The sequence below is a fragment of the Stigmatopora argus genome, chromosome 18, assembly GCF_051989625.1.
Source record: "Stigmatopora argus isolate UIUO_Sarg chromosome 18, RoL_Sarg_1.0, whole genome shotgun sequence".
NCBI lineage: Eukaryota > Metazoa > Chordata > Actinopteri > Syngnathiformes > Syngnathidae > Stigmatopora > Stigmatopora argus.
In genome coordinates this window covers 10,690,290-10,712,411 of record NC_135404.1, presented here as the reverse complement: position 1 = coordinate 10,712,411, position 22,122 = coordinate 10,690,290, and the positions used below count along the sequence as shown (strand labels likewise).

The 22,122-nt window shown below is 43.8% G+C and overlaps 4 protein-coding genes across 4 annotated transcripts; 2 read left to right on the top strand and 2 right to left on the bottom strand.

Annotated features, from left to right (window-relative positions):
- Positions 1-131: 131 nt before the first annotated feature.
- Positions 132-1,731, top strand: mrpl43 (mitochondrial ribosomal protein L43). Its single transcript, XM_077626489.1, has 3 exons — positions 132-368; positions 433-539; positions 1,001-1,731. Exons 1-3 carry the CDS (start codon positions 238-240, stop codon positions 1,201-1,203), a joined length of 441 nt encoding a protein of 146 aa, XP_077482615.1. The 5' UTR covers positions 132-237; the 3' UTR covers positions 1,204-1,731.
- Positions 1,732-4,118, bottom strand: sema4gb (sema domain, immunoglobulin domain (Ig), transmembrane domain (TM) and short cytoplasmic domain, (semaphorin) 4Gb). Its single transcript, XM_077626484.1, has 2 exons — positions 4,032-4,118; positions 1,732-3,615 (listed from the first exon to the last, which is right to left on the bottom strand). Exon 2 carries the CDS (start codon positions 3,536-3,538, stop codon positions 2,543-2,545), a length of 996 nt encoding a protein of 331 aa, XP_077482610.1. The 5' UTR covers positions 3,539-3,615; positions 4,032-4,118; the 3' UTR covers positions 1,732-2,542.
- Positions 4,028-5,240, bottom strand: LOC144093146 (semaphorin-4G-like). Its single transcript, XM_077626462.1, has 5 exons — positions 5,230-5,240; positions 4,741-4,879; positions 4,447-4,669; positions 4,255-4,370; positions 4,028-4,186 (listed from the first exon to the last, which is right to left on the bottom strand). The coding sequence occupies exons 1-5, from the start codon at positions 5,238-5,240 to the stop codon at positions 4,028-4,030; spliced, it is 648 nt and encodes a 215-aa protein (XP_077482588.1).
- A 3,835-nt stretch (positions 5,241-9,075) lies between these two features.
- Positions 9,076-21,400, top strand: slc68a1a (solute carrier family 68 member 1a). The gene is made up of 11 exons (XM_077626483.1): positions 9,076-9,219; positions 13,917-14,105; positions 14,221-14,252; positions 17,731-17,972; positions 18,034-18,113; positions 18,722-19,171; positions 19,232-19,352; positions 19,426-19,522; positions 19,587-19,758; positions 19,835-20,028; positions 20,290-21,400. Exons 2-11 carry the CDS (start codon positions 13,999-14,001, stop codon positions 20,529-20,531), a joined length of 1,737 nt encoding a protein of 578 aa, XP_077482609.1. The 5' UTR covers positions 9,076-9,219; positions 13,917-13,998; the 3' UTR covers positions 20,532-21,400.
- The last annotated feature ends 722 nt before the right edge of the window (positions 21,401-22,122 follow it).

Sequence of the window (22,122 nt, the reverse complement as noted above, 5' to 3'; positions counted from 1 at the left end):
GCTTAGTATACATTTTCCAAAATATATATTTAATATAATTGTTTAAACAATTTCATAGATAAAATGACAAGTTGTGCTCATATTCAAGTCACTACAACCTACTTTTAAAATGTTCCTGTACTTGTTTCACTCGGTGACATTTGACCAACGTACGTTTCAGACAGCGTCCTCTACTAACGTGACCACATTTTATGTCACTTAGTAGCCACACAAATATATTAGTAATAAATTAAAAAAATGACATCCAGAGGGACGCCAAGTCGTTTCCTGAAAAGCGTCCTCCAAAACGGCGTTGGCCGCTACGTGTGCCAACTCAAGCGGCTCTCCATCATATTCTCCAAAACGAACCAAAGCTCTCTGGGTGTCAGGTAAAGATCAATGTGGTGTGCTATGGTTCAAACTCACAAAATAACACCTCCTTATTCAAAACAGGGACTTTATTGAAGATGGCGTGGTAGATTACGCTAAAAAGAACCCTGGAACCGTCGTGTATGTGTCTCCACAGTCCTGCCCTAAACCCAGGATCGTGGCGGAATACTGTAAGTAGCTTTGCAAACGATTGAATTTTAGCACATCTTGCATAGTCAATGGCAGTCTATTGGTTAAATGAGTGCGCTATTAAGCGTTTAAGGTAGACAGACGTGTTGAGTGGCTTCAATACAATACGGCGTTGCTATTACTCCTGGATCCAGAAGAGGGCGTCCTCACATGTTTATCACAAAGCATTATCAAAGCTTGTTTTTCCTTCTGCCAAAATAATAACAAACCTGAACGCCAAATGATTAACAATATAGGTATGTTGAAATGTAAAATAATCAATATAAATCTCCATCAGTGAGCTCCATTTTGGTGTACAATGTTTAGAACAGTTGTATTTAATGACCTCGTGCATGTTTGTTCGTGTTGAAGACGTAATGAGGGATTTTGTGGACACCTAAATGTTAGAAATTAGCATTTTGGAACGACTGATGTTAAACTTCATACTTATCCTTGTCTGCAGTAAACGGCAACGTGAGGCAAGAGATCGTAGCAAGCAAAACCTCCTCGCAGATCTCAGAGCTGGTCGCCAAGATGACCAATCAATCGGGGCTGGACATAATCCGCATTCGCAAGCCCTTCCACACGGACAGCCCCAGCATCCAAGGTTTGTGGCATCCTTTCACCAACCGCCCCCTTGCCCCGAAGAATGACAACAAGGTGTAATTTATTCATTTATTTTCAATTTTTTTCTGGGTTGGTGGCTTCCATTAAATAAAGTTTTTTTTTTTGCGGTAAACTATTATCCCCCACCGTTTCTTGGATGCCCTTCTATATGCCATGTTTGTTTGCGATCCAAATATTTGTTGTGCAAACTCAGTTTGGCAGTTGAATGTTAGGAGTGTTTGAACAGCTTGTCAGAGATGCCTCATCCCACTTCCCCCCCCCCAAAAAAAATATTTTACTGGCTTTGAGAAGCTTTTTTTGTTTGTTTATTTTGGGGCATATTTTCTCAGAAAAATGACTCATCGTTAAACTTGATCTATCTTGTTATAGTGGAGCACCACCCATTTTTCTAGTGTTTTTAAATTTGATGCCATTCAGATGAGATTTAAAGTGTGTGTATGTTTATATATATAAATTTGCACACACTTTAAATCTGTAGACTATCCAATCTAGTGCACATAATACTGTATGTATAATGTTCTTTGTGTTTCAAATGAAAATTAAAAAAAATCTTAAAAATGAAGTCAATCAAGATTTCATGTAAAACTTTATTAAATTAGCAATTGAAAGCCAAAATATCCGTTTTCATTAAATAGCAACAGAAATGCACCCAAAAAATATTTGTAAGCTTTGATTTTTCATTAGTATTCATAACAAAGTGATTGAACTTACTTCACGCCGAATATCCACCAGGAACAAAATCAACACTTAATTCTCAAGAAATGATTGGACGGATAAAAGCTCAAATTGGAACGATGGACAAAGATGAGCTCCAAAAGCCACCAACGGATTAGCAGAATTATTTGAATAACCTGAAAATGAAAATTAAGATGGCTTCCTGAAAAACCTGCCATTTATTCTAACGGTATTAGTAACTTGAATCAACCTCTGCAGAAATATTATAAATATAAATATATTTTCTTTGCAGCTAAAGTGATAACAAAGTTTACCTTTCTCGGGTGAAAGTTCAACTTTCCGCTCATTTATTTAACCATCATTGTGGATAAATTAACATTTTAAATATTCAACAACACCATAAAATGAGCCAGGACCCCTCAAATATCTGCCGTTCTCAGTTAAGTTCCCAAAAATTGCACTTTCGAAGCACATGCGTACCTTGGAAACCAAAATCCCTTTTGTAAACTAGCTCCATTTTTTTAGAAGCCACATCCTTAGTGTAAAATTGTCCGTCGTCATCCAGGAATCTTCAAATTTCACTTCAATTTCTGATGCCATCTTATTTTTAAACGACTGGATGCAGACCTAGTGATATCGTATGGCCCAAGTCCTTAAGTTCCGCCCCCTTTAGTTTTTTCTCCGCCCCTTTTTTTGAAGGCATTCAGATGGAACTCTCGTGGGGCTGCAGGTCCAGCTGCGTATGCTTCCTCTGCTCCAGAATGCGATTGAGCTCCTCGGTGAAGGAGTGGTAAAGCGGCGAGGCGCCGTCGTGCTCCAATTGCCGCAACAGCACGTAACTGTTGCCGTTCATCTTGCGCAGGACGCCGGGCAACGTGGCCGACAGCCCGTTAACGTAGTCGGCGTCGGGCAGCGGCGGGGGGGCCGGGGGCGGGGGGGCGGACGGCGGGGCGGCGCTCCGGGATCCCTCGCCCGGAACCATCTGCAGGAAGTCGCCGAAGACGGGCACCGAGACGGAGCGGCGTCCTTGACGTCCGTTGGAGATGGTTCGGAGCTCCAGGTGGGAGCTCCCTTTCCTTTCCGAAGACCCCAGCACGTGCAGCCCCTGCTGCTGGGAAAACTTCCTCCTCCGCGAGGAGCGCTTGGTGCAGAAGCTCACGTAAAGAAGGACCACCGACAACACCAGGCACAGCCCGCCGAGGACGGCCACCAGGCAGATGTAGACCGCCTCCATGCGTCGGTACGCGTGGAGGCGCGGCCCCGGCGAGGCGGGCGGCGGAGGGGTCCACCCCGACGCCGACGGCTCTGCGGTCGTGCCGAGAAGCCCCGACGAATCGGAGACCTCCGTCGTCTCGTCCGCCGGAAAGTACGAATCGGTGTGCACCTTGACCGTGTACAGGTAGACCAGCACGGAGACGGAGTTCTCCACGGCGAAACAGCGGTACGAGCCGCTCTGCCGGCCTCGGGCCCCGACCAGGAGGAGGCCGTCGTTGCCCACGCGGTAGCCCGAATCCACGCCGTATCCCCGAAGCTCTTTGCCGTTTAGCGTCCAACGCGGCGTGGCTAAGTTTGAGCGCAGTTCGCACTGGAGGAGCACGTCGTCGCCCGACATCACCGAACGTCTGCGGTGGACCACTGCCGAGTCAACCAGATCAAAATGGGCAGAGTCGGACTGCGTTTCCGTGGCGATGGGAAACATTCAACCGCTACATACCGTTTCCTGGATTCTCCTTACAGCCTCTGGTGCCTCTCTGGATGTCCTGGGTGAGGTTTGACCTAGGATTTTATTTTTTTTGCTGTTTACATATGTAGGACATCCCTAATACAATTTACATTACTAATTCTAAATGGCTTTATGGACAGAATTATGGAAAATAGTGAGTCACCCCAAAAATAATAAAATTTTCCCCTTAAAATAAACATGTTTTGAGAGATTTTCATGGGTCTACTGGGAGAGAGATTCTATAGTCCATCAAAATTTGCTAAATCAAACTGGTTTGGTAGCCAGATTAACCAACTTGAAGGACTCTGAAGAAATCAACTAAAAACATAACTACTCAGCCTAAAAAACACAATTTTGTCCTAAACTTGTAGTTCAAAACAGGACACTGGGCTCAATCAAGAATCGGCAACGTTTTATACCTGTTCAGGATTTAGCATTTTTTGTTAGCAACGGTGGCGGCAGGCCTCACCTCTCCGCACGAGACCACACCTCCACGCACTCCCGGCCATCCCAGCCGCAGAAAGGGTCCCGGGCGAAGACGCAATCGTAGCAGGAGGCGTACCTCCTACAGGCCGACGTGGGGACCCGCACCACCCCGGAGTGGGAGCCAACGTAGACGCTTCGCTGTGAGGGAAACGCAGCCCGATGACGGACGGCTCGGCGCCGAGTTTCGGACGCGGGTTGGCGCTCACCAGGCCGGCGGATAGCACCATGCTCTCGATGGGTTGGGCATCACGAAACAACTGAAGCTCCTCCATGATGTGCATTTTGCCTCCGACATCCAAGGCTCGGTGCAGCCAGCCGTGGTCTAGAACAAAAATGTTCAGATAATCATAAAAACTGAAGTTTTTCCCAAAATTTTACCCAGCTCAAACGATTCTCACCTGTTCCCAGAAACAAGACAGTGTAAACGTTTCCGTCCAGTGCCTGCTCCCGGTGCGCCAACACACGGACATAGTTGACGCTCCTCTTGAAGAGTAGCGGTCTGGCCCCGACCGGACGCACTTGGACCGCCACGAGCGGGTGCCTCCGGGCGAACGTCAGTACGCCGTCGGGGAGGTCTCGCGACGAGTTGATGCCCCGCGATCGGTGCTCATCCGTAATGCACTGATGAGATGTTGGGGTGTTCTGATTGGGTCTATTTTGGGTGGATTTGGCAAGGATGGGTGGCAACTTACAGACCCGGGTCTTGGTTCGGGGACCTTCCCCGTGTATTCCCTCCACTTGGAGTCCTGAACCTCCATGTAAGGCCCGTCGAAGGCCTTCTGCACGTCTGAGAAGGCGTACTGGCAGATAGCAGAGGCTTTGATGTTTTTCCTACAAAGGAATATAGTGCTTATTAATATAGATGAAACTGATTCATTTGATGTGAAAAAGCTTCAGTTTTGAATTTAAATGATTTGGGAGGATGCGATGCCCTCTAGCGGCAACAGTGAGTACGGCACAAGTAACTTCTGAATCTAACTGCTTTTTATAAGGGTAACGTGTAGGTTTTTGTTTCAGTTTTTGTTTGTGTAGGCAATCGTAATTTAGTTTTAGAAGTCTATTTTGCAGTTTTGTATGGAAATGTTTGTTTAAAAGATTGTTTAAAGACAGTTGTAAAAAAAAAGTTAGCATTTTGTAGCCATTAAGCTAGCGGACTTTCGATAGGCAATAATTTGATCTACAAAATTTCCATATTGATTCGACTCAATAGTGTTTTATTGTCAAAATGTGTGTCATTTTATCAAGTAAATAACCTCAAAGAAGCAAGAATTGTCTTGTTTGGTCATTTCTACCTAAAAATGGGGAAAGACAAAGAGTGACATTGACTTGATTTCTTACCATTCCAGGCCAAAGACGCCGTACAAGACGCTGCTCTGCGCGTCGCCGCCTCGCAGGACGAAGACGCCGCGTAGGACGTTGAGAGACAGCTCGTACTCGGGCACCAAACACACCAGGCGGGCCTTGAGGAAGGAGGTCCACTTTCTCTGCAGGGTCCTTTGACCACCCCAGTCTGTCTGTAAAGAGAGCGAAAAAGTAAGCTAAACACATTTCCCACCGTTGATGTATTTATTGAAATGTGTGACTTTTCTGGCTCAACTGCATCAATGTGGCCTCCTTCTTCGAAAGAGGTCGCTCGCACGTTGCGAAACGCAGAAGTGGATCACTTGTGGGTTTGTGTGGCCCCATTTAGAAAAAGACCACTTTCAAATTTGCGTGTCAATAAGACTAAACAAACATCACATATTCGAAATGACAACGAACAGGTAGCCAATTTGCATACTATCGTTTGTATCACACACAAAAAAATGAAAGGATAAATGAGCAAAACCTACAGAATTTGATGGCGTCCAATCAAATGATGTATTCAATAAAGAAATATATATATTTTTGGAAGCTATAATGTAGTTAAATCCTCAGACCTTACAAACTCTGGCAACTCTGGAGACTTTGGTGCGGCTGGGGTACGCCATCTGCTCTTGGCTCCTCTCCGTGAAGAAAAAGTAGATCTTGTCATCATCTCCGACGGAGCTGTTGATGCTCTCCCGCATTAGGGCTGAGCCCACAAAATCCGCTTCTGGATGCCAAATAGAAAGTCAGGCGGGGTCTGGCCGGGACATGCAGCCTTACCCAGAAGCCAACGGGTGGGTGCCTCCTCCGTCCTCAGCGTGGGGAAGGGGAAATTGCGCCGCACGTCTGGTGAGCTGCGGAACTCGTACTGGGATGCTGTGAACATCTCGCCATCTAATTGGGGGGAAAAAACTTGCTAAAAATGCTGAATGATGCTAAATGCTACTTGTACCGTATAGTGTAATTTATGAAACTGAATTGTTAATGTACTACTACATTGACAGTAAAGTAAAATGGGTAAACATGCATTTCCTCTTACAAGGATTCAAGCATTTAGCAAGTAAACGTTTGAAATTTCAATAATTGATTGACAGATTTTCTTAAACTTTCATGCACAAATAATGACTTTTTTTCAACCCTTTCAGGTCACTGATTTAACACATTTGCTGCCATTGACAGGAATGGACGCCCACTCCATTTTGATTGGAGAATGGCACTGAAAGAAGAACAGTCATAGCCAATCCTCCTTTCTTAAAAGAATTGGACATCTATCCCTAACTCAACAAAAATCGACATCAAAGTGAGTGTGCTTTTGTTTTTATTCGTTTTTATAAGTCATTCAGCTTTTATTAAAATTGCATTAATTTACAAATTATTTGATAGCTACATGAAAATACAATAGTGATGAATAATGAAAAATATTTACACTAATAATAGTTTTTTAAATGACCAAAAATAGTCACTTGAAGGTGTTATGTGTGGACTTTTCAATAGTTCTCCATCGTCCTTGAAAGGGTTAAATTAGCAATCTTTCAAACAATATGATTAAAATGAGGATGCGTACCAACAAGGAGGCCCGTGTATCCCTTGGCCGGGTCGTACGGACACCTGTCCCTGCCGTCCTCGGTCCCCGAAGACAAGGTGAAGCGTTCAGAATCCTGGCGGACAGAAAAACATGGCCAACGTTTTGTCGGTGTCCCGATACTTTAGCCCGAGTACAAAAAAAGCCGGGCGGTCTACACTTACGATGAACCCGCAGAGAGGTCGGAAGGCGTTGGTTCCGCACGTGTACAGATGAGTTTCGTTATAGCGCTGCAGGAAGCGGATGTGATTGAAACACTCCGTCTGAAAAGTGGAAACAAACGGATGATGTCAATATTGGAGAAAAGTCCTCATAGAAAAAGTCCACTGAGACGCACCTTGTTATTCCGCCCTTTGTTTAGACATTGCTTTTTCTGCTCGGGAGAGGAGTCCCATTCGATCTGAAAAGCATAAAGTAGAGTAAACAAATGTAACACAAAATGGACAACTTTTCTGTGAAGGTTTTAATCTTGTCCATTGAATTGGGAGCAAAGATCAAGTGTTTGTAAAGGTTATAGACATTTCTGTCTTCATGAGTGTGTTACACTGCCCCTAGTGGTATGGTGTATACACTAGAAAATGAGGCATTAATTTTTTTAAAACATGATGATTCTCTAATGGAAAGTTTTTATACAATAATTACATTGTATATTTTTTTGTCTTCATGAGTGTGTTACACTGCCCCTAGTGGTATGGTGTATACACTAGAAAATGAGGCATTAATTGTTTAAAACATGATGATTCTCAAATGGAAAGTTTTTATACACTAATTATATTACCAAATACACAATTAAAAAAATCACATAATAAATGCACTAATATTTCAATTGGCAAATTTGGTTTAAAAAGAAAAAAGCAAGTATTTCATGCGCTATATCCCCCCCCAAAAAAAATATCGGTCCTCACTTTACCCCTCCTTGCTTCATATAATCCATAAAGCCTAAAATTAAAACGGACTCAATGTGATTTGCTCAATCTGCTTCAAGCTAAAATTAGCATGTCCTCCTTTAGGACACAAACTTGTGTGGAGAAGGGTTGAATTGTGTGTGTGTATAATGAGTGTGTGTGTGTGTGTGTGCGGGGTTGCTCTGTTTGGTTTACTCACTCGAGGGCTGGCGGGTGCGGCGATATCGCTTGCGTTAAGAGCGTACAGTGCTCCTCTTCCTCCCACGTACAGAATCCCTGCCTCTTCCTCCAGCAGAAGGGTGCTGTAGTTCTGCGTGGTGCCGCTGAAGCGAGCGCTGCCCAGCAGGTCTGCAAACATCCACAGGCTCTCTCACCAAAGCACTCCCACGGCGTGGCCTCCGGAGGTCACGCTTACTACGCTAACTGTCAACGTAATCTGTTACGACCAATGGGACAAAGCCCACAAGCGTAAACAAGATCAATAACAACACACACAAGTGATGTTATAGGTCCCACAAAGTACGGACAAATAGGCTTAAGGACAGTTTTTTTCCCCACATCCATCAGAACTCTAAACTTGCGGTAGCACAACACACAATCCCTTCTGTGTAATAACTTCGGGGTGAGGTCATATGAAAAGATGTTTTGGGTGGTGATCTGCCTCCTACTGGCTGATTGAAGGTAAGTGAAAGACAGTGAGAGGTAAGTGATCAACTCGGGGGGTGATGTGATGTATCCATAATGGCAGAATGCCAAATTACGAATCCGAAACTATCACTTATTTAGGTCTTTTGCCGAGAAAACGCACCTTGTGGAGAAGCACTACCAATTTCGTCATACGCAGTTTCTGGGTGTGATGACAATTAGGCTTTTTTGTTGTTGTTGATGACGATCGGGCCTATGTCCAATTATTATTATGTATTAAACCCTAACCATGATTTTAATACGTTACAAAATCTTGAAATCTCAGTGATTGTAGTCAAATCCCCAAATGGACGCTATGTCACCGCGATGATGATTTTCAGGGAATTGCTATGAAACGCTGTCTTTTCTCTATCTGACTGTAGCGAGATCAAATTGAGCATGACCTACTAACGAAATATTATCACCCACCCACTCAGTGACAAGGAATATGACGGAGCCGCATCGCTGATGCAACTTGGCAGTATTGGGGCAACCGTCCTGATGAATGCCCTTAAAATGTGGCAAGAGCCCCCTTGGCCCCGTTTCCAACAGCCTCAACAAGACGACCCCCGACAGTCACAATAACAACACGCTGGGCAATTTCAACACAAAGTATGAAGAAGAGACAAATTGAAGAATATCTCCAATCTCCGGTAAGACAGACCACTCTGTTTTCTTGAGTGTTGTTGCATAACGGAAATGAGTCACGTGACCGCAGTCACATCGGCCGTGTGCTTGGTCAGGTCTCGTCCATCTCATGACATCAATCAATCCGACGTGAAGCTGTCTAAAATAGCGGAAGTAACAGAAAACATATTTTGGAATATTTGTATTGTTGTCATAGGGGTTTTTGGCCTCCATTTAAGGATTTGAAACCATTAACCAGAACAGACGTCCCGCGATTTTGACTGGGGCAGGCAGTAATAATAAAATACCAAATGGTAGTAAACCAAAAGCTCTCGGCGTCACACCAAGTCACATGTGTCAAAGTGGCGGTCCGGGGGCCAAATCTGGCCCGCCGCATCATTTTGTGTGGCTTGGGAAAGTAAATCATGAGTGCTGACTTTCAGTTTTAGGATCAAATTAAAATGAAGAGTATAGATGTATATTAGATTTCCTGATTTTCCCCCTTATAAATTAATCATTGTAATTTTTTTATCCATTTTTTCTGTCTTTTTAGTTCAAAAATCATTTTGTAAAATCTAAAAATACATATAAAAAAGCTAAAATAAACATTGTTTTAGATCTATAAAAAACTGAATACTCAGGGCTTTTAATCCAGTTATTTTAATCAATTTATAAAAAGTCTATCTAAGTTTTTCTAAAATGGTCCGGCCCACATGAAATCGAGTTGACGTTAACGCGGCCCGCGAACCAACCCGACTCTGACACCCCTGCACCAAATCCCTTAAAATCCCTTAAAATTGTCATTTTTCCATCACTTCTGAAAAACAACATTCACACTAAATGTACAGGGCACGATTAGCGCACACACACACACACAAAAAAACAAATACTAAACCGCAGGCTGACAAACTAGGAAAAAAAAGTGCAGTTCATAGTACCGGAAATACAGTAAACATGTTATGCAACAATTTTAAAGAACTGCAGTCATGTGATATCAACTTCATATTAAAAAAACTGCAGTAACTTTTAACTACTGTTGTCAATGTAGGATAAAAAAACACGCGACGATGCACATCGCCAACACTGTTTAGCTGGAAGAAAATCGTGCACGCGAGGGAACCACGTCACTTTTCTCAGCGGCTATGTTGGCACAAACAGTTATGCAAACACAGCAGCGCGTGTGAGTCATTCTCAGGCCTTTCCGTGTATGTATCTGCGAACTAAAAAAGAAAGAAATATCGTAAAATAGGGGCGAAACAACAGTGCAGTGACGAAGGCAAGGGGGCCCGAGGCCGCTTGGCGACCTTGCTTGTGTTTATGCAAGGCTATTATCAGGTTCTGTAACTTTTACTTGAAATAGTGAGATACTCCAAAGGCACAATAAAAACACAATCATTTTAGTAAATTAGTATTTTCATCCTATGTAGGCTTACAAAAAAAAAGCCTCAAGAGAATTACATATTGCCTGGTTAAAACATGCGTCGGATATTTATGTGACCATCTTATAGCTACATGCTAATAGATAATAGATGTTTATATGACTCGATTTATTAAGATTTTTCACCTTAGATGGGAAATATGCAACTGTAGTTGAATTAAATACACCCCTTTAAAAGTGGCTGGTTGAAAATGCTAGTGTTTATTTTGTTTAAATCAAATTTAAAAACATATATTTGTAATTTGCATGTACATGACAGGTTCTTAGGGTTAGCTAATTTCACAACGCACTTTTACACAAGCGCGTTATCACTCCTCAGTCAATCCGATAGCGTAAATAGTGATAAAAAGTAAGTGTACTATCTAGCGGACAGCTTGGGCAGTACATATTGTGCGTTATTTCTTAGCGCTCCCCGATATCGACTAAATCATTTGAGTGTGGTATCGGGGAACACTAATTTTAAGCAGCTATTTAAAGGTCACTTTGCTTCTTATCATCTATATATCATACCTGTCAACCTCTGCCGATAACTGCCCTTATAAATGATTATGATTCCCCTTACAAACCCCCCCAAAACCTTACAAACACCGTACTAGTCGTACGGTGTTTGTAAGGTTTTTGGGGGTTTGTAAGGGGAATCATAATCATTTATAAGGGCAGTTATCGGCAGAGGTTGACAGGTATGATATAGCCCTCAAAGCATGATTGAATTATAGTGGGAAATTCTCGCCCAAAAGTCTATTTTAGTGCCTTGGTTGGTGCAATTGGTCAGAAGTGACGTTTGAAGTTAGCTTCCATTCAGAGCTTATCACAAAGATGCGCACACACACGCAGGCTTCTTCAAAATGTGTTTGCGTTCGTGTCACGGGTGTGAAAAAGTGCCAATTGATCCGGCGCAGGTGGCAGTTTCTGAGCGTGTTCAGGCAACGGGCAATCCACCATGTGGGGCCTGGATGATGTTAAACCTCGTGTGTCTATCTATGCGTGTCTATGTGACTTCCTGCATGACTCACAGTCAGTCACTTGATTGACGAGAAAGCACGCGACACACCAGAGTCAAACTTGAGAACAATTCCCAATTTTACAATGACTGCCACTCACTTTCATCCAGCGACCATCCAACATCTTCCAAACTGAATCGCGATAGAGTAGAATTCAACAGTCAAACATCAAGTTTTCGGTTACTTGATTATAGCCAAGCTCAGCTTTCACAAGGTGAACGCCCAAGTGAGGATTGGAGTACAGAATGATGCATGTTTTTCACACCCTGCACCGTAACTGAACATCTTTTCAGCTCTTCAGCCAACACTCATCAATATTTTAAAATGAGCATTACTTCAGGTCTGCTGCAAAAGGCAAAAGCAGGTCAGATTGGTCATTTACCATTCCAATAAGGTCATAGAATAGCCGTTTTGAGAAAAAAGTTCCATGCTCTAAATCGGAAATTTACCATAAAGAGCATCATTTAACCAACTTACGACATTTCTCATTAATGCTATCCATATTGGAACGTTGCTTTGTTGTTCCAGTTGTATCATACTACATACTAATATCTCCAACACTACATTATACATGGATCCAGGTCAATTATTGATACCACATAGTCTGCTTCACTTTGGTCTTCCCCACAGTAAATCAGTTTCTCTGTGATTTCCACATCCAAAAATTGCTTTTACGAATTCTAATCCTTTGTTCAAGTCGTAATCCCGAAGTCGGCGTTCAAAAGACGCGTGCTCTGACATTGGCAGCCATTTCTCAGCGGCTAAAAGGCGGTCATTTTAAAAGATGGAAGGTCTGGACGTTTGCCAAAGTCATCCTCCACTAAAGCTCGTTAGGCGACACATTTTTCTACCGTACGCATTTTCATCGACATTTACCCGCGCCGCAAGAGTTTGCTCTTCCTCTGATGAATGCAGAGGCGTGTCCTTGTCCTTTTCGTTCATGTAGACCATCTGTCAAACGTACTGTCTATTTTAATTTATACGAGATGGCACGTCCGCCCACGCTGATGGCCGTACAAATGAGGCGCCATGTTATATGGCGAGTGACATGTGTCACCGCTGGCGGAGTGTGGGAGTGGAACATGTCATGCTCATGGGACGGAGCTCAGCAGCTCAACCCCTGCAGCGCAAAAAAAACAAGCGCAATGGCTCTTCAGAAAGTGGGTCAAGGACAACCCCTTTGAAATTTGCAGCCTAGACCAACCCAAAAGTCTGATGAAACCCATTTTAGGAACAGCTCGATTGCCCTCGTTAAGCTCTTCATCTGGATTCGAGATGCCGCGCTGTCGAGCCGCCGTTCGTCGCGGCGGGCGGCGTAACAAAAGGAAGGCGGGCGCTGTCCATCAAGATGAGCGGACCGTAGAAATTATTTTGGACTATTTTGGACTGATTTGGTTGTAGTCGGAGGCAAAGCTAGTGAGCGCTAAATTGCCCTGAGCTAAGAGTATGAGTGTGAATGGTCTCCTTGTGCCCTGTGATTGGCTGAAAACCTATTGCCTGGTGGCCATAGTTGGCTGAGATAGACTCCAGCACCCTCTGCAACCTTTGAGATAGTGATAAGCAGTACAAAACACTAAACCAGAGTCCCCACACAGGCAGGCGAAGAGCATGCATACCACACACTGGAAAGTCGGAACCAACCAGGGATCGAACCCTCGATCTTGGAACTGCGAGGCGGACATGCCATCCACTCTTCCACCGTGTCGCCGATTGATTATTGCTCATTTTAATGATCTTTCTCAACTAGATTTAGCATCGACCTGAGTTGATGTGATCATTTGCCTCGCCGCCACTGAGTTTGAGATACAGAAAGTGATTTGTACTCATTCTTTCCTCCACTCGTGGCACCGAACGTGAGGCGGTGTCGAGAATCGACGCCGTCCTGCTCGTTCTTGCCCTTCTCTAATAATACTCGTCCCCATAGAATCAAACCGGGGAGGGGGAGGGCGTCGGAGTTTCCCTTCCTCGCTGCAGCTCTGCCGCAGTGGTGAAGGGGGAGAAAAGGTGAGTCGGGGCGATAGGACGGACGGACGAAAACGGTCAGGGAGGCAGAATACACCTATTCAGCAGAACGCGGCGCCCGGGCAGCGATCGCTAAGCGTTTTGCCGAGCGCCGCGATGTAGGACACCACTTGAGAGACCGGCACGGGCACCTCCGGGGCCCAAAAGTGTGCCGGTCTCGGAAACAAACGAGCATGCGGCATCGAATCAGGCCACAAAGTGTGTGTGTGTGTGTGTGTGTGTGTTTTGTTAATTTTTTTTTTTTTTACACCTCACCCTTAAGGAAGACCGTCGTCCTGGGGGTGACATCGACGTCCGGGGACGCGCTGAACGGGAAGGCTCGCAGCTGGCATGCTGTCGCCAGGATGAGGAGGAGGAGGAGGACGATCTTTGGGTGTTCCATGTTGGAGAAACATGTCCAAAATTGCATTCTCTCGCTTCAAATCCCCTTCAGGGGAAAAGAGAACCCTCGGTTAGCCAAAATGGATACACACAGATGTTTGCATATGACAGTGTTTTAAGTTTGGTTGTTTACATCTTCATGCTTGTAATTCAAAGCACTCATATCTTAACTTTTCTTTCCTCAGTGAAGTGACACACAGAAGAAGAAAGGAAAAAGGTGAGTGTTAACATTCACACACTCCTTCAGGGGTTTGTTTGTTGTACTTCTATTTACATTTTTCTTCTAATATTAGCACCAAAGCCAGCAAATGGGCAGATGATTTTATAAACTGCATCAGTTCAACTGTGTATGACGGCCAATTATCTACTATTATTTCAAAATAAGTTTATTTTCTAAAAAGATTTTGAATACATATACCACCATTAGGTCTATATTTACAGTAACTACCATATACCGTAACACATGCATGTGGACATTTTTTCCCACAACAAAAACATCCATTACAGTTTAAAAAAAAATCTAAATACCTTTAGGATTTCTAAATACTGTGTCATTTCACACTTGATCGGTTGGCAGGCAGGTTAATTTCCAGAAATTTGTATGTAAACATTAAAATATCAACTCCAGTTATATTTGTCCTTTATATCAAACACATTTTAACATCAATAACTGCATAGTTGCGCTGATCTTAAAGTGTTAGACTCATCTAAAAAAAGAGACAAATGACTTGCAAATTTAAATACAAATTCCACTGACTTAACTCCTCGCCTTTTCATTTAAAAAAATAATAAAATGAGTCAATTCCCTCTACTTTTCCCTCCAACCTCTCTCTGCAATTCCTAGTAATGAACAGTTAATGCATGCAGATGCTTGTTGGAAAGAGGTCCCTGTGGACCAGGCATGAAGTAGCTGCCAAATCTACTTTTTGCGTCGCTACCGTAAATCTATTCTTATATTATTATAATGCACTTTAATGGGAAATAAAGAGGCCAACTCACCTGCTGTGTGCACCTGTATGCACGGACGCATCTGCGAGCTTGCTCTTGCAAGTCTCTCTCTGTTTTGCTCTACTGTGGCGGCGCTTCTCACATCATGGCCCCTCCCTTCCACGCAATAACACTCAAAGCCCAGTGCGCCCCCCCCCCCACACACACACAAGCACACACGCCCACACGCCCACACACACATAATAAAACAGTACATGTGTTAATAAATGGAAAATGAATGGATAAATATCTTAGCACACAGAAGTGGTTAAAAAAACATTAAATTGCATTTAATGGCTGATCTCCAAAGTGGCCAAAAATTCAATACTAACCAACCTTTTGAAATTGACAATAATGTCAGTGCAAATAATGGAGGTGAAGCCTTGTTAGTTTGTGTAAAAATAAGTCTACAAGGAACAATATATTCGAATAATATTAGTAAACATGACACTACTTAACTTAGTCTAACAATTATTGCCAATTATTTTGTGGACCTCAAAGTTAGAGTTTACGATCCTCAGTTGGCCCTCAAGCCCCAGTTTGACGACCACTGACGTATAGTCAATTCCCTGCAATACGCGAGTGACCTCTGCTGGACAAAAAAATAATGGCACGAGCAACCTCAATTCACGCTTTTATTGATTTTAGTTGAAATTCGCATGCGTGTAGTCGGTATTAAAACATCATTATATTTTAATTTCTTCATATGAATTGGCAGCAGCGAAGTTGAAACGCTGATAGCCAGTTCAAAATACTGCCGCTAGGGGCGCAAATATTTCCATTAGCGCCTCCACACAGCTATTAAATGAAGCACACGGCGAATCTGCTGCGGTCGTCCCAGCGACGAGGCGCCCTGCCACGGTTGACATGACGTGGTTACTCGGCCTCCTCGCCGGTTGTCTAGAGCTCGAGCCCACTGTTCTTCGCTACTATAAAGCCAAGGGGGACAATCGATGATAGGCTCCACGTGGATTTGTTCAACTATCGGGTGTCGGTAACGTCTTCTGGACGTATGTATCCCTCTCTTTGTGTTATTTTCCCAGTTTTTTCCTCGTAATATTAATTATTTACCCGGATCCGTTTAACTGCTAACGTGCTAACACGTAACCAAGGCTAACTACCGCTAACTTAGCAATGTTAGCCACTTACTCATTTTGCCATTAGAAATTGGAATAAAACCTTTATCGTCATAAATAAGAAATGTATGAGTTGACGTGCAAACTAGTCGAAGAGTTTGTGATTAGCCACCTTGTTCCTGAGTTTGGCAATGTTTTCCACACTTTGAGATTGACTTTCATCTTTTGCTTTAGCTTGTTCTTTTGTTGATAATAAAGCAACAGGTGGTCACATTTCAACGCAAGACGAGTGCCCCTAAGTTTATATACAAAGGCAGAATTTGTTTAACATGGGCAATTGAGAGGTTTGTAACAATTTGAAATAAATGTTACTCTATGTAGCTTTTCCAAACGGAAATCAATATACTACCAATTTGGACTGACCAAGCTTAATACATCATTGCCGAGGATACACCTGTTAACTCAAACAGCTGTGTGTTGTATAACTGTTTTGTTGTTGTTGCTCAAATCAGATATACTACAAACAGATCACCAGATATACATCCATACGTGTCTTTCTTTATCTGTTCTCTATTTTTATCTCCTGTTGCTTTTTTTGTGCCCGTGTGTGTGTGTGTTTATAATTTTGCCCCTGTTAGTTGTAAATTGTGTTTTTCCTGAAAACCTTATTGTTAGGACTCCTAGAGAGCTTGTCAAGTCCCAATGTGTCATTTCAATGTGGTCACAGAAATATAAAAGCTTAGTATTTCATTTCCTACTTTGCAACTTCCTCTTGTTCATACAATTCAGCATGCAACCTTACCAAACTTGACTTTCAGTTCCAAAATTCATTATTGTATACATGTCATGAGCATCTAGCAACATCATCAATATTGGCCCGCGGGAAGTTCTCGGTAATGACACGTTAAGGCGTTTAACGGTGCCTTGTCATTGATATGGCCCAACATAAGCCGTCCTGCGGAGATCCCTTCGCCTTTGGTCTCCAGCCAATTACATTCCTTAACCGCCAAGTTGCTGCATTTCTGGTTTAGGCTCTAAATTGTTAAGGTGTGCTGTGAAACGTGAGTGTGGACGCTTATTTGTTGCTGGGTTAGACTTGAGCGAGCCTCCAACTTGAAATTGACTGGATTTTACACAAGAATATTCATTTTGGCGGTTTACAATGATTGAACCAAGAAGAAGAGGCAAGTAGATCATTGTTTTGACATAATTCGGATATGAAGTTCTGTATGCTTGAATTATTTGACAAATCATTTAACTTTCTGCCGCATATAAAGTTTGGGTAACCTCCCAAGAAATGTTTTGTTGTGGCCATCTTGTCTCACCTGTAGAACTACATGAGATAAAATCAACCTGAGCCAAGCAGTTTGGTATTTGTGTTACTTTTATGGAATTTAATGTGAAAAGGCTGCTGGAAAAATCTTTCAAATGCTTGTCAGGTTAAATCAAGCAAATTCCAGAAGAAAAAAAGGCAAACATCTCTGGTTTTACTATTTTTTTAATTTTAGCATAGTGGATTCAAACTGGAAACACAATTTTGTGATAATGCTCCAATTTTATTTTCACGTCAGTGTTAGCCACACAAAATCGTCAGCCATCTTACCATCTGAAAGTGAATCTTCCGTTTGGCAGGTCATGAGGGAGCGGGCGGCAGCTGGCGCTTGATTGACGGCGGCAAAGGAAGAATGGGCCGGAGCGGCGAGGGGGGCGGGCTGACCGGCGGGCTGACCGGCACTGTTGTCATCCCCACTGCAGTCCTCTACGGTTCCCTGGCCCTCTTCATCTCCATCCTGCATAATGTCTTCTTGCTCTACTACGTGGACACTTTTGTGTCCGTCTACAAGATCGACAAAGTCTCCTTTTGGGTTGGAGAGGTGAGTCCAGTGCTCGCTCTCACCCGGGCTGCGTCGTAAGCACGCGTGTCCTTCCTTCCAGACGGTGTTTCTGCTGTGGAACAGCCTCAACGATCCTCTGTTCGGCTGGATGAGCGATCGCCAATTTCTCAGTTCTCCTCAGTGAGTTTATGCATGCGTCTTTTTATCTCCTCTCGTGAAATTGACTTAAATGCTTTTATTGACATTTTACAAGTACAATGAGATTTATAGCTTCACCACTAACTCCACAAATAACAAAAACAGATGAATAAATAATCATTAAATTAGTCAACAACATAAATAAAGCAATGGTTACTAAGCCTTGTCCGCAATTAATGCTCATCTTTCAATGCCATTGACGTCCACATGGGGCTAAAAATGGCGAGTGCGGTCGCATGGTTGCCGGTCTTTTGGTTGCCCGGACCGCGACAACGGGCAACCAAAAGACCGGCGACCAATCGACCGTGTACCAAAAATGGAAGCTACGTCAGTCAGGGTCTTGACAAGTTCTCCAACAAAAAACAATAAAAGTCCGGGAAATTTGGAGCTTTTCTTTAGCCTAATAATTACTAGGGCATTAAGTATGACTAAATAGTAATTCGCAGTTTGTATTTAGGGAATTTGAGCAACGATTTAAAAGGTAATTATCAATAACCTTCCGGGCGACCAAAAGACCGGCGACCAATCGACCGTGTACCAAAAATGGAAGGTTTTTTTTAGGTGTATTTGAGCAATTGTCTGTTCTGCAGGAGCAGCTCCCAGCTGACGTCCCCAGAGGTGATCCTGAAGCGCCTCCACGCGCTCTCGTCCAGCGGGCCGCTCTTCGCCCTGTCCTTCCTGGCGTTCTGGGTGGCGTGGGCCAGCCCGGGGCTGCAGTTCATCCTGTGCCTGTGCCTGTACGACGGCTTCCTGACCATGGTGGACCTCCACCACAGCGCCCTCATGGCCGACCTGGCCGTGTCGGCCGCCGACCGCACGCGCCTCAATTTCCACTGCTCGGTCTTCAGCGCCCTGGGCTCCTTCTCCGTCTTCTTGTCCTACTCCTTCTGGGACAAGGAGGACTTCTACGCCTTCCGCCTTTTCTGCGTGACCCTCGCCACCTTCTCCATTTTGGGCTTTTTAATCGTCTCCCGGTTGCTACGGGAACGCTTTCAAAGGGAAATCCGGCCCAGACTGGACGAAGCGCACGCGCTCAAAGAGTAGGTTCTGTTTAAAAATCCCTTTGGTGGAGATTTTTTAACGTTCTTCCTCTGCCGCAGGCTCAGCGTGGGCCACGCGCCGTTCACGTCGCCAGAGCGACCCGTCACTCTCAGACAGTACCTCAAGCAGCTCTCCAGACACAAAAATTTCATGTGGTTCGTCTCCATGAACCTCCTCCAGGTGATCCCGTCGTTATATTTTCGTCCGGGAGGTCCTCTGGGAAACGGCCTTAAGGGATTTGACTTGTTTACAGGTGTTTCACTGCCACTTCAACAACAACTTTTTCCCTCTGTTCCTGGAGCACCTGCTCTCCGATACCATCTCCGCCTCCACGGGCTCCATCCTTCTCGGTAAACGCAAAAGAAATCCTTCCCCGCGTGGACGTGGTGGTCAAAGGCCGTTGTTCTCGCTCAGGTGTCTCTTACGTGGCGCCGCACCTGAACAACTTGTACTTCCTGACGCTGTGCCAGCGCCACGGCGTCTACCGGGTCATCCATTGGCTGTTCCTGCTCAAGCTGGCACTGAGCGTGGCCATGCTGCTGGCGGGGGCCGACCACGTCTATTTGCTCTGCATCTTCATAGCCAGGTGAGCTCCGGTCAAGTGCCGTCCAGATCCACAGACTGCTCTTTTTCTCACGTCTTGTCGCCTGGCCCCCTGAAAGCAACCGAGTGTTTACGGAGGGAACCTGCAAGCTGCTCAAGTTGGTCATCTCCGACCTGGTGGACGAGGACTTTGTGGTCAACCGGCGGCAGCAGGCAGCGTCGGCGCTGCTCTTCGGCATGGTGGCCCTGCTCACCAAGCCCGGGCAGACGTTGGCGCCGCTCATCGGGACGTGGCTACTCTGCGCCTACACAGGTACGGGATGGGCATGTAGTTTCGACTGTGTACATGTTTTGATTTGAATTGATATACGACAAAATGCGCACACAACGCTAGTCGCCTGCTAGTGATGGACTATTCGGATGGAGGGTGCATCTTGGCTAGAGGAAGAAAATAACTTTATTGAACTCAATGGCGGTCATTGACAGCTGTGGAGAAAAATAAGGCAGTGTGCATATCATTTTCTATGGAAAAACAATTCAAAAGGTGCCTCCACCATGTTGTTGTGTTTCATAGGCTACGATATTTTCCAAAGAGAACCGGCTAAAGACTCCCCTGTCGACGCGTCCTCGTCGGCGGGGACTCCGCCGTTGCGTTTGGGCTGCTTCCACATCCTGGTGTTTGTGCCCATCACCTGCGCCTTGCTGCAATTGGCCGCCTGGTCGCGATTCACGCTGCACGGGCGCAAGCTGCAGGGAATCAAAAGCTCCCGGCAAGGTGCCCAGAACCAGGACGTGCCCGACGTCAAAGCCATATGACGTCGACGGCCGAGCGGCTGCACGCCGACACTTTTTAACGTCGTCTTTTCAGACGTGGACATTTTTTAGGGGAAAAAAAAGAAAGAATGACTGAATTTGTCACCCTGCAGCTCGGCCTTTTGCGTAAGGACGGAGAAGAAACCACAGCACAATGACTGATCTGCCACTTTGGGTATCACCAAAAGTCTTATTTTAAATCAATGAAAATGTTCTTATATTTTTTACAACAAGAGTATAACATATTTATACCGTGAGATGTGCGATTTAAGAATGCAGTTTATTGTTCATAATGGACATTCACTTGCATTCATTGACATCAGGGAAGAATATTAATCTTTGCATTTGAAATTGTATTTTATTTTTATTTAAAGGATACTGCATGTAAGGTGAAGTAATGACAAGAGTTCCTGTTTACACAGCATCGAAGAAGTGTAATATCAGGTATTTTTTATTTGTTTTGCACAAAACTGCCATTTTTGACCGTGCGGACCAACACTGCCCATTTAATACTTAATGCTTTCATGTACAAAATATGATTAAAAAAAAAAACACTTACAGGACATACATTTGACTTGTTGACTAAGGTGAATGAATGTTCTTTATCGAGGTTTTCTGCTAGAATGGTTCTTATGTTACCTCATTTGCTGCCATTTACGGCACTAGACGTCAATGCCGCTCAAACATGAAACACTATTTAAAAAAAAAACATCTACAATGTTAAGTGGGACCAGTTTGTGTTGCCAAAAAAGCCAGGGTTTATTTATAATGTCCATGAAAGGGTTAATAGTCAAACCTGATTCACTGCGAATGTCATTTTGTCATTTTGCGAACTTGTGCCATTACCAAAATAAAATCACGTGCTCAGAATAGTCACGAAAGCTTTATTTGTCCTGATGTAGTAATCGTAAGACTCATAAGCAAGCTCGGAAGAAGCACAAAAAACAAACAAAAAGTGGCACGTCATTTGGTCAAGCTAGTTGTTGCAGAACAGCGACAATTGACTTCGTTCGAGCAGATTTCCGGTTATTACACGTGCATCACCATGCTAATTAAGTGTAGAGACCTGAGTCTTTTCGTCAACAATTCGGCTAATCAATACGTCGAACTATAGAAAAGAGAAGATTAATATCCATTTTTTTCCCGAATCCGACGCCAAATATGAACGACCCCCTGAGCACACGGACAGAAACGTAAGACTGTCAAAGTTCACTTATTTCGGCATGATAATATTTTATCAAATAGAATCCGTGCTAAGGCTTATGGAGTACTTTTTCTCTGATAAAAATATTATGTGGATCAGAACTAACAAATCATGTTAAAACTATTGTGCGATTTAGAAAACGGTTTGCAAAAATGTTTTCCTAGTTCGCGAGCTGTAGTTGATTGAAAGTGTTTGTGGGAAATAAAGACAAAAAGACAGTTTCAAGAAAATAAGAAGATTATTCAATTAAAAAAATATTAAAGTATTAAGGAGTCAATCTTGATTTGACTGCTCGTTGGATTTTGAATGAATTCGTCGTAAAATAATGCTGTATTTCATTTATAAATCTTAAGATAACTATATTGTGACGGTTCGAATTAAAAACTCATT